The following is a 12,542-nucleotide window of genomic DNA, read 5'->3' as shown; positions in this document are numbered from 1 at the left end:
TTTTGATCAGCTGAAACGGAGAAAAACATCACTTCGTTTATTTGGCTTTTCCAGAACATGTCAAATCTGAGCAGAACCATTAATTGTCCCCTTCTACACCTCCCCCCGCCCTCTCTCCTGCCTTCTTCCAGAAAAGACACATTTCAATTTATTTTTTTTTTCTACAGGTATTCTGCATAATCAGCCTTTGTTCCCAAAACAAACTTTGGTCATTCTTCATGCACTTCCTTTCTAGAAGGAAGTGCCATTTCTTGAGAATATTCATTGGAGGCTGGTACTGCTACTGCTGCAAAGATGTAAGTGCTAACCACCATATATTGGCTTTTGTTTTAATAGCCTTTTAACCAACTTTGTTAATGGACTGAATGCAATTTAGATATGGAACTTGGCTAAAATGTAGCTTCAATTGGCTATTAAAATTTAAGAGCCAACTAAGATAGCTAATTACAAAAAAGCTCCGGTGATAATGCTAAGCAGAATTAGTAATAGCAAATGACAGTCTGTCTAGTCTTATTCCCAAAGGGAAAGAAACTCTTAACTGAGAAGTCAACCAGACAACGTGCAGAAAACCTAATTGCATTACTGGTATTATGGCATCCCAAATCTGGCAGCTCACTGGGACAAAACAGTGAGAAAAGTCTGTCAAACTACTCAGGAAAGCAACTGACCCCCTTCTTAATGCTAGCTGCAGCAAATATTGGGAATTAATTTTTATATTAACTTATTGGAAAATAATCCTGTAAAAATTATCAAACTGGCACCATCTAAAAAGTATCTTATATCCACCCTGAATTTGACTGTCTCTCCAGATATTTTAGATTAGCGGAAAATATAAACAATCTGTCTGCAAAATGTTCAAGCACTAAAAGAAGCATTCTGTGCTTCATTATCAATATCCTCATTACACCATCAGCTGAAGTGCCGACTAGTTCTCCTGTGAAGATTTATCATGTATGGTGGCCACTTTGAAACATAGGTAGCGTAGTCTTTAACATTCCCTACTCAAGTGTCTCCCTGCTGTGCCTGTAAATGTCAGTCCAGTTTTTTCACGGCTGCGCGCACAGATTAGAAACAGCAGGAGAGCTTGGGAGTATGACTACAATACTAGTAAGGACGCTTGTCTTCATGGCACTGCTCAAGTGATTCTTGGAATGCAGGACCCTGCTGTTTTCTAATATTTACACACAACTGGAGTCATCAAGAGCAGTAAATGCAGTCTAAAGGCAGCTTGCTTCTTTTGTGTTAGGGGCTTTACTTTCGAACAGGGATGTCAACAAAATCCTACTGCACCCTCCGCCTCCCATAAAGTGCTGTATTTCCCCATCAGTGCTTTGCAAAGCAGCAAAACACGTGTGTGCAAGCACACACTGTATGTGATCCATATGGTAGCGCTGCGGGTACAATCACAGCCTTCCCCTCTGCTCCTCCTGGCTGTCCCACACTTTAAACACTACTGCAGTTACAGCAAGCTGGAGCCTGGGGTTTTGCAGTGCCTTGTGAGCACAGACAAGCCCTGAAACAACAGTCACCTTGAATAAAAAGCACCCCTTTCCTTCACAGAACACTTGCCAGGACATCTTTTTCCAGGACATTTTTGGGGTGGGAGGAGGTAGGGGTGGCTTATGAAATTCGCTCAAAACATTTTTTTCAAATATATAGAAATAACTGTTTGTCGCACTTGGCTTTGGTAGTGTCAAAAGAAAACACACACCGTGAAAACTTGGAAAGTAATCAAAGGAAGTTTACTGGTAAATAAGTTACTAAAAAAATAAAATGTCAAACAACTGAAGTACAAAAGAATGACATTAACTTTGAGTATGTGACAAGGAAGAGAATACCGTATGCCTTCCTGACAATAGCTATTCAGAGCAGTGTAACATACTTTCTGAACAAAATGATTAAACGAAGACATTAAAATGATAGTTTGATTTGAGGAGTTTTAAACATGACAGAGGCTTTAGCAGTCCTATTTTTACATCTGAAATGAAGAGAATGCTGTGCTTAAAGTTGTCAGCCACACTTTGCTAAAACCCAGGAAAATGAGCCTAACAGTCAACAGAAATGAGAAAGCACCTTTTAAATGTGGTATTCCAGTTTTATTTCAAAACAATGGATTCCCTTGTTACAAAACAAAACCTCATCATTCATTCATTCAGCATTTCATGCTACAACATACTTATTTAATCTCCTGAGCAGTTACTCAGACATTATACAATCAAGCAAGCTGGACATTCACACAGACACACTCTCACTGGCTCATATGGATTCCTTTTGATTTGCCCAACTTTCAGTTGCCCTGATAAGAATGATGTTCATGCCTTATGTGTATGCTGCAGTAGATACATGAAAAGTGGTAGTGTTTCACACTGAAATTCAACACTATTTTTTGACTTACAACTCTGAAGAGAGGACTGAAAGCCAAGCAACAAAGTACTTTTACAAAAGGATTTGGAAGATTACATGCTCCTCAAGTACTGAAAAGGTAAACCATTATGTTGCTATGAGAAGCAGATGTGAGACAGTATTTCACTGGAACTAGATCCTGCACAAAGTTACTCACAATTATAACTTTTCCAGTCTTTTCACTAATATAAAAAGAAAACCTGAGGGGGTGGTTGAGAATAGGCATTGGTTTTTGGTTGGTTCTTTTCTTTGCCCTTGGCCCTTTGTCTAAAATTCTGGTCTCTTTCTTCCCAGAGAAATTGTAAATAATTGGAAAAGTGATATAAACACAAATACTATGCAAAAAAAAAAAAAGGCCAAAATTCAGTACCTGTCTTTCAAAGAATTGTTTAAATGCATTTTATACAAACTAGAATGGAAGGACATGATTTTTGCCTTATGTTCTGGTTTTAATTCAAACACTTGAAAAATATTTAAAAGCTATTTCTGCTTTTTCAGACTTCATCTCAGTGTACATCTATGTGACCACCAATATGACTTTACTCAAAACTGTGAGAAATCAGATGCAACACTGCTGTTTCTTATATAGTATCCATAATGAAACTATTAAATAAGGCTTTATCTCTACATTATAAAGCTGGAAAAAGGGACTCTGTTTTAGTTTGCCTTTAAGACATGAATTCATGTATATAAAGAATAAAAATGCATCCCCACTTCAAAAGTTGGCAAAATTTTGCATTAGCATCTAAGTATATATAAATTATGCAAATATTTTAATAAAACATTCAAAAACAGGTACAAACAACAGTCCGTGTTTTTATAGGAGTCATCATTTAAAAAGGAAAGAAATAGATTCCAGTGCTACAAGAAAAAAAAAAAAAACAAAACACAAATGAGCCACTGAGCAACTTAATTTGTTGCTCCATATATTATTTACTTCTGGAGTCTCTTTCTAGTTGCTGTGTTTTTCTTGAGTTTTGGTAAGGTCATCTTCTGGGTTCTGGCAGCAACTGCATCTGCAATGCAAACAAAACAAAAAGACTTTTTGTTAAGCAAAATAACAAAAACAGATCACAAGAAAATACTTTTAGTCTTAAAAGGATAGATCAACTCAACTCATTCATTGAGCTTTAAGTGGGGATGTGGAATATGACATGGACAGAGGAGAATCTACAACTATTTCTGGGCACTGACCTTCTAAAAAACACGTTGTTCAGTTCAACTTCTCCAAGAGTAGCATCAGATGGAGTTGAGTCATTTTTTTAGCTCATCTTCACCAAAAGAATTAGATTCTCTATAAAACCTACACTTCTCCTTCCTCCTCATGTGCCAACTTTTCATTTTATAATGCCTTCCAGTATTAAGCCATTTTTTGGACCTTGTGCTAAGCTCATTCAGCTCTGGGATCATAGTCTAACCCCACTCAGTAACTACCTACCATGCAGAGCTCATTCACTCACTCCCCCTCCTCTCCCCTCCCACTGGGAAGTGGAGGAGAATTGAAAACAGGAAAAAAACCCCATGGATTGAAATAGGAACAGCTTAATAATTACAATAAATATAATAATAACAAAAGTAAAAAGAAACAGATTAATTACCACACTCACAAAAAAACCTCACTGACTGATGCCCAGATCACCCCCAGCAGCAAGTGGTCCCTCCCAGCCAATTCCCCCATTTTATATACTGGGTATGACACTCTGGTATGACATTCTCCCCCCATTTATATACTGGGTATGGAATATCCCTTCAGCCAGTTTGGATCAGCTGACCTGGCTGTGCTCCCTCCTGGCTTGTTGCACAGCTCCCCATTGGCAGAGCACAGGAAACTGGAAAGTCCTTGACTTAAGGTAAGCACCGCTTAGCAACAGCCAAAACATCTGTGTTATCCACATTATTCTCATACTGAATCCAAAACACAGCACTGCACCGGCTACTAGAAAGTAACTCTATCCCAACTAAAACTAGAACACTTAGCAATGAAATTTTGATCTGGTATTCTCACAGTTTAGTGAGCTGTGGCATCTTAGAGCATTCTGAATGGAGCTTATACAAGAGGAGGTGGAAGGCACACAGGTGTGAAAAAAAAAAGAAGGAAGATTTCTGATTGGCAATGTCAGCTGTTACATCAGCTCAGCTATCAGTGCAACTGTGCCCACAGATTCAAGCTATCACTTGACAATATTTTATTAACAAAGGTAACAAATAATCCCATCTAAATAAGATTCCTAGTAAACCTGGCAGGCAGGTTGTTCAAAGAGACCATACCTAAAAGCAGTAATAAAAACCTTCCTGCACTTTGATTCCTTCCTGCCTACTACCAGGGAAAAGGAAGAAAACAAAGCACCACAGCTCATTTCTGTGAATTGTATTCAACTGTAGTCACTTTGACAAAAAAATATTACACATAATAAAAATTTCTATCTTTTTGCATATACAGGAACAATGAAATATTTCTCATCTCCTCATGTAGTTTTTAATTATTTTTTTCCTTCTTAATCCTAAATTCCTCCTTGAAGATAGCATGCCTCATTACTTCAGTTATTGCTTGTAAAGCTATATATAATTCCACTGTCCATGTCAAGAGTACAGGTAAAGAAAAGTAAAACTGAATTTCATGGAAGTCCTTAAGAAAGAAGCTGCTTGCTTAAGACAACAGCCTTTGAACAGTAAGAGTCACTGATCATTCAAGCTCAATGAGTAAATTTGGGGGAATCAAGGAGGCAGACAACAATGCAAAACAAAACAACTTTACAAAAGAAACCCAGCAGTATTGTGTACAGCTCTGGGCTCTATCCTACAAAAAAGGTCTGAGAAAAATGCAGAGAAAAAGTGGTCTCCAGCTCTCTAACAAAACAACAAGAAAAAATTGAATTTAACTAGTTTATCTGAAGAAAGTAAAAAAAAGAAAATTGGAAACATATGATGTGCAAAAGGTTGCTGCATAACATGAGTGTGATTTTCATGTCCACAGCAGCTAGAACAACCACTAAGCTTAAGGGAAATTCATATTAGGTAATAAAAATATCAAAAGAAAATACTTCCCCTTATCAAATCCTTTGTAATAGTAAGGATAGTTAAGTACTACAAGTGGTGTTGACCAGGGAAGTTTTAGAATAATCACACAGGTTTTAAGATAAAATATTATCATGTATGAAGATTAACACCAACATAAATTGATTAGATTGGTGTATAGAGCAGATCTCCTCTTGATGTCCCTTATCTCATCTTCCAATCCTACGTACACTGTTTTAGAAACACACAAGTCTTAAAAGAAATAAAACTGTGCTTGAGTCAAAAAATTAAAATTTCTATAAAATCACGGAAGTTCCTTCGATAAAACCAGAGTCACAACTTTCCCATTTAAATTGCCTTCTTTGATGAAAAGAAGGACAGTGAGAGATTTGGAAACATGAAAACACAGCTAACGAGCAGATAAAATCAGGTATTATTTAGGTGACTTCTAAGTTACATCATAGGTGAGAACATCTGAAAACAGAACCATACAGAGATTTTAGACTCTCAGCAAACATCATGTAACTGAAAAATATCTAGCAGCAGACATGCCAAAAGTTAGCAACTGCATCACTTGCATATGCTGAATCTACACCTGACAAAGGCTAAGCACATGCCAGTCCCCAGCTAATGGGCTGAAGAGTTCCAGCAATTGTAGCTCTTAACCAAATTTGTAGTCATCATCATTAAATAAAACAGCTAACATCAAAAGAAGCACAAGTGGTGGAGTACATTCATCAGACACTACAAGGTTTCCTTTCTCAAAAAAAACCCCCAAACCTAATGTCCATGCATACATGGCATAATCTTACACACACATTTTGCTCTACCTCTTTAAGAAACAAAGGTCAGTAAACCTGGAGTGGTGGATGATAGGGTGGAGAGTTCTCCGGAAGAGATGTGCTCAACTGGTACCCACACGGATGAAGTTTAATCATCTTTTCTGTGTGGACACCCCGAGTGCCACAGCAGGACAGTCTCAGGACTGACGTTGCTTTAACTACATGCCAAATGTGTTGAATTGCCACAGTTAACCTGAGAAGTGATAAGGTAGGAATGAGACTGTCCCTAATCTATGATCTTACATATGCCACTGCATCAGATCTCAGTGCAATTTTATTCCCAAGAATAATTTTGTTACTAATTTAAGTAATAAATACAGACTTGTGATTTCCAAAGCAGATAAACTTAGAACTGCCAGTTCTTCAAATCTTCCACTGATCACAGTATCCCTTTTCTCTTGCAAAATGTGCTTCAGTCGTATTTCAGCTGTCTTTGTTGGTATCAAACAACTAAGTAATTTTGCTAGATGGGTCTCTAGGAGACCTTTTTCCTTCAACTGCCCCTTAAAAAAGTTCTACAGTCATCAGATTGAAAAAGAAAACAAGAAAATGGAACTCATACGTTTGCTGTTTACATATGGAAGGAATAAGAAAATAGTGCTGGAAGACTATGTTCAGCAACCAGCTGCACACATCAAATGGGAACTTAGGGCAGGCTGCAACATTTAGTGAGTTAAACACCACCCTTCTCCAATAAGTTTGGGCAGTTTGAATATGGCACCAATGAGGAGATATTTTTAAGAAGACAAAAGAAGAAATCGTCTTTTAAGAAGATTTTAAAAAGATGAAGTCTTCTTTTAAGAAGACTCTTCTTTCTTTTAAGGAAGAGTCCTCTGACAAGCTCTTTCCCAACTCAGACAGGGAACCCCCGCATAACTGAAAAAACTGGTGAATAACACTTCTCAGACAAGCATTTTTCAGTACTCTGAAGCCGCTGAAGAAATTGCAAGGGCAACAAATAGTAGTTGCGGCTAGTTGGCTTTTTCTACAAGAGCTAGCAGCTCTTTTTCTACAAGAATTCAGAAATGACTCAGAAAAAAAAGAATGGAGAGACCAGAAGAATGCAAATATGGACTTGAATTCCAGTAAATATATGTCTGTGGGGTGGGGATGAGAGAGAAAAAAGTCAGTAAAGTTATGGGATGGGGCTTGGCTTTAGGTACTCTGTTCGGCCAAGTACTCCCTTTCCTGCAACAAATAAAGAAAATGCTTTACATATTCTCATAAGGAAAAACATCAGAACACAAGAATGTATTATTTATGACTTTATGCCTGTGTATTTTTTACAGATAACATCAAATATATGAGTGTTCTTTTAAAAATTTTAATATAAAATTGTTCCAGATGAAACTAAAACTGGTTTACTTCTATTTGTAAAAATTGCTTCACTGAAGATATTCCAAAACATAATTGTACATACACAGAAACCATTTGTCCCATTCAGCATGTGTCTAAAATTAACCCTCCTCTTCACCATACAGCAATTTGCAGGAGGAAGGCAGTTTAATTCAAAACATTACTTGCAATCTTGAAACAGGTTAGTTTCCTGTAAAAATCTGAGTCACTGCAGTACAATTTTTCTTTCCTGTAGAAAAATTTCACTTGCAAATTTTATATCTGAGTTCGAATTGCAATACCTGTTCAACATACTGCAATTCATCTTCAGGTCACAGAAAAACAACCAAAAAAGCAGACATCACTTTTTTTTCTTAAATTACTTGATTCTACATGTAAAGTCATTTTACAAAACCTTACACATGGAAAAGTTTTGTTACAAGTTGTTTTCTTTTAATTTAATACTTTTTATTAGCAGCAAACACAAGAAAGTCCCATGAAATGTAACAAGGAACTTAAATTACTTACATTTTAAGTGTGTTTAAGTGCTAGAAATGGTCTGAAGATCTTGTACAGAAATAAGCTTAAAATACAAAGGTAGACTCAGTAAAGAACTGTGTTCCAAGCACACACAGAAATACACAGTAACACTCTCATACTTTACATGTTGGACACTAATTTTTTCTCTTTATTGTAATTAGTGGCACATGTTCAAATTAATTCTCACTGAATTTGTCACTTGCAAATTGTCAAAAAAACCCTACTATTTGTGAAGAACCATAAAGAGAAATTAAATGTAAACCAAATCTATTTTAACCTTCCTATTCAAAATATTTTAAAATCTTCAAACTTAAAAGCACCTCCTACCACACCTTTTCTAATTTAAATAGCTTTTGAAAAGCCTCAAACAATCTTTGGACAGGTCATAAAAAGACAGATCACTTCATACTGTGTTTGAATATACTTAATGCAAAATACAGAAGTGAGTTTGTCAATTTTTCAGGCAACTAAAAACATTATTTCTCTGCTTTAAAACCCAGATCTTCCTGTTAATTTCTAGATATAACATTGCAGCACTTTTAATTGCTTTTAACTGCTAGAACCAGACCACATAAGTCTTATACTAGAACATTTAATTTGCAACACTCCTGAGACAGGTAAGGGAAGATGAAGAAGGGCACAGAAAGGGACAGATCTTTCAGTCACTAAACACAGAGATGGATATACCACTTTAAAACTTACATCTACTTCCTCCTGGAGTCTGTAACAGATAGTAGTCAATACCAAATCCTCCACAAGAAGGAAGAGATGAATTACACAATTAGAATTATTGTGAAGCAAGTTTCACAGAAAATAAGGTTTTAGGGTACGAAATTGAGATTAAAAAAAAAATCTACCTCTAATGTGGGCATTGGTACAGAGTAGAAAGACAAGTCACAAGTTGCACCATAAAGAAGCTCAAAAAACAATATGATTTGCTTTCTCCTAAAGCTTGGTGACAAGGCCAATAATTCTCTAAATGCAAAAATGCGCTTAAGTGGACATTAAGTAACAAATCTTACTTGAATAAAGAAAAAAGATTTAAGGCAATAACCCAGATACTGATTTATGCAAAGGCATGCAAGGTAAATAAACATAAAGCTAAGTACCTATTAATTGAGAAATACTATTAAACCACCATTTTGGAATGTTCTTCTAACCAATCCATCAGTATGACTGTTTTCATATTGGAGTGGTTCCCATAGTTCTCCATTTATACTGCAAGCGTAACCAAAGACCCCAGTTAAGGCCTTAACACGGTGGATGCTATCCGGCAATACTGACATGCAGAATTCCTACCCTCAGTAGTATTGCCTATTTTAAAAGTACATTAAAAAATACAGTACTTTCATTGTCGTAGGTATCTTAGTATTTCTCTTTACATGTCCTATTTAATAAATCCCAAAACTGTCTTAAAAAATTCAGAACAGAAAAAAGGCTATTCTAAAAAAATTCTGTATTGCAATCTTCATCAACCCCGAGATTTAAAAATACCTGCCAGGGTAGTCATTTCTATTGTAGCTTTGAACCTAAGATTACTCACAAAACTCTTGTTTTTGCAGCATTTATGTGATTTTGACTGAAGATACCTGTACTATCTGCTTATTCCACCAAACTGATCAAAAATAAGCATATTAGTCCTACCATATTATGCACTACACCCCTGCACAAGCGTTGGTGGATACATACAGTGTATGCCAAAGTTTGGCATTCTGCTTTAACAGTATCGTCGTTTATAAGACTGTATTTTACTACTGTACTTGAAGGCAGCTAATACTGAAAATGGAGCTGCAACAGAGTGGGGAGAAAAGCTTCTAATTTAAATAGAAATCATCTCTTCTGACAGCATCCTGGTGGAGATACATTGGCTAACATAATACTTCAACGTCATCCATATTGCTTTATAAAGCTTGCAAAATTCCACTTTTCAGGAAAGCCTATGGTTTCATTATGTCAAGGAAAAAAAAAAGAAAAAGCTGATAACATGCTAATATAAATAAAAAACAATTTAAGAATGTCACAAAATTTCATGCAACTTATTTTGGAGTCCAATACAGTTTGTTTCTCAAGCACTTTCTGAAATTCTGTTTCCAAACAGAGTTGCTCAACAGCTCTAGAAACACTGATGGCTGACAGAATTGGAGGAGGAGAAGGCCGTTAACCACCTCATCTGATATGGCCACTCTTACACTGAGAACAACCAGGGGCAGCTGACAGCAGAAGCAAGAATTTTCAGATGTCTGTCCTTTCTCAGTGCCATTCTTTCCTCCTCCTCCAAGTCCACAGTCTCCACAGGCTCCCCAGCCCCAGCAGTGGCAGATTTCATTACTGGCAGAGTTCCCTATAGCCACTGAGCACCTTAAGGTACTCTACGTGCCACACAGCTGATCAGGATCTTTTGGGGATAACTAATCTTTTGAACTGGATAAGCCAAACTGCTTAAAAATCTGGTTAATGCTGATGAGCTGAACTGCAAGAGGCTGCACAGCTCCTCTTGTCACTGTTTTATGTTCAAATACTTACGAGATGTTGTTTGAATACCTGAAGAGCAACCACCATTCCACCATATTTATGCCCCTTACAAACCAACAAAATAGAATTTCAACAACTTTTAAAGCATTCCGGTATGACTTCACTTCAAATTGTACAACTAAGAGGTATGAAGAAAACATCCATTTTTACTGAACTTCAAGACTTTTTTTTTAGTCACAGGAAAAACACAAAAACTAGTCAGATTTGGAAACAGAGTTTTAAGTATTTCTATAATAATCAGACCTTTTCAAATTATAAAAGCATCAGAATCAGAAAAGATTACGAAACAGTTGCCCCTTCCTTCTACACAGGTTTATGAATCACATAATAGTTGGTAAAGTTTTTAATTCCAAATTTGGAGAGAACCAAATGAGTAAGTACATGTATCACATTTCACCTGAAATCATTTCATATACTCCCTCTACTTGGTATTCATTAAACTGAGTAGTGTAAATTAGAGCCATTTCATCTGTAGCTCTATTGAACTAGCAAGAGTAAGTTCTTCTAATTTAAGCTTATGTTGAAAATCTATATAGCCTCCCAAATACCTTTACTTGGTCTGAGAAAACCTCATTGCTTACAAAAAGCTGATGTTACCAACTGGATTGCAATTCTTCAAGTTCTTTTCCATCTCCTTCTATAAGAAATGCAATCTACAATCCCAGGAAAAGGTAGTATAATATATTACAAGAAAGGAAAGTATGTTCTGCACATGCATTTTAAATCGCAACCAGAAAACAGTCAGCTGTATTAAGTATTTTGTTAAAAAGTCTTAAATTATATCTAAAATGCTAAAACTATTAAGTGTCAGCATTGTATAAAATAATTTTATTGCCTTGAAAGTATAATCCAATTACCACTTCTTCAGCCACTGACAGACTAGAGAATTTATAATAAATTGAAGTAAACAAGTAAAAAGGCATTCAAATAAGAGAAATAATCACTGGTCTTAATGATTACAATTCTATAATATGAACAGCTGAAAATGAACAAAGCAGTGTCACCTCCTGGAATAACATTAGCTTCATTCCATGTACTTTGTACCATACAGTTTGAGTAAATATACCAGGGTAAATCCAGAATCCAACCCACCAACATTATTACTCTTTGAAAGGTTATAGTTTCCCATCCTGCAACACTCCTTTGTCAAACTGTTTTTAAACAAGGATATTTGTTTTGGGGTAGACTTCAGTCCTACTGCTTTATTATTTTTATACTAACTGACCACAGACAACATCTGGTATTTTAAATGAAATTATAAACCATAAATTCTTGAGGAAAAATATCTTTGCTGTTACTTGAATTCAGTTCACATTTACATAAAGGCATTACAGGGTTGGATCCATAAAGCAGTTTGACTAGACACTCGCCATCAGCTTACCCTATACAGATCTGCTGAAGATTTCTCACATTGCATTTTCAATAATCCTACTTTATCTGTCCATGACTTTTTCCAGACTGCACTGAAACTATGCCAAACTATGTTGAAAAAATAGCTTCAGCATTTTCTATCCTTATAGCTAATCCTTTCCTTGTCTTTAAACACACTTGCTTTTGGAAGCTGCTGCTGTTAGCCCTTGGCTTTAACACTCTGTGAAGAGGAATCCTGAGGAGTCAGCATGTTCTAACAGGTAACTGGACAAGACAGGAGGACAAAATGAATGAGCAGAGAATGAATGATGGCAAAAGAACAGGGTTCAGCCACCAATTTTTATCAGCTAGCAATTCTACCAGCTTTAGGCACTACATAATTGGAGCATAATCCTTTCTTAGACAGAAACTTGAAATGCTTTAACTTTATAAAGTTAATCTAAAAAATAAATTGTGAAAGATCAAAAGCACTTGCACTGCTAAAGGTAAATGGTTCTATTGGGT

General features: G+C 36.2%; 1 protein-coding gene across 3 annotated transcripts in view; it reads right to left on the bottom strand.

The window, feature by feature from the left end:
- Positions 1-1,723: 1,723 nt before the first annotated feature.
- The window catches only part of VRK1 (VRK serine/threonine kinase 1), a 35,793-nt gene continuing 24,974 nt past the window's right edge, over positions 1,724-12,542 (bottom strand). For all 3 annotated transcript variants that reach the window (XM_042047618.1, XM_042047620.1, XM_042047619.1), the window contains one exon: positions 1,724-3,419. In XM_042047618.1, the coding sequence (XP_041903552.1) occupies positions 3,337-3,419 (83 nt within the window). In that variant the 3' untranslated portion in view covers positions 1,724-3,336. The remainder of the gene's footprint in view (positions 3,420-12,542) is intronic.

Source organism: Corvus kubaryi, unplaced genomic scaffold (genome assembly GCF_017639235.1).
Source record: "Corvus kubaryi isolate FWS band 111438036 unplaced genomic scaffold, C.kubaryi_AGA036_p1.0 66, whole genome shotgun sequence".
Classification (NCBI taxonomy): domain Eukaryota; kingdom Metazoa; phylum Chordata; class Aves; order Passeriformes; family Corvidae; genus Corvus; species Corvus kubaryi.
Note: the sequence above shows the minus strand (reverse complement) of the source record. Positions and strands in the feature narration are given on the sequence as shown.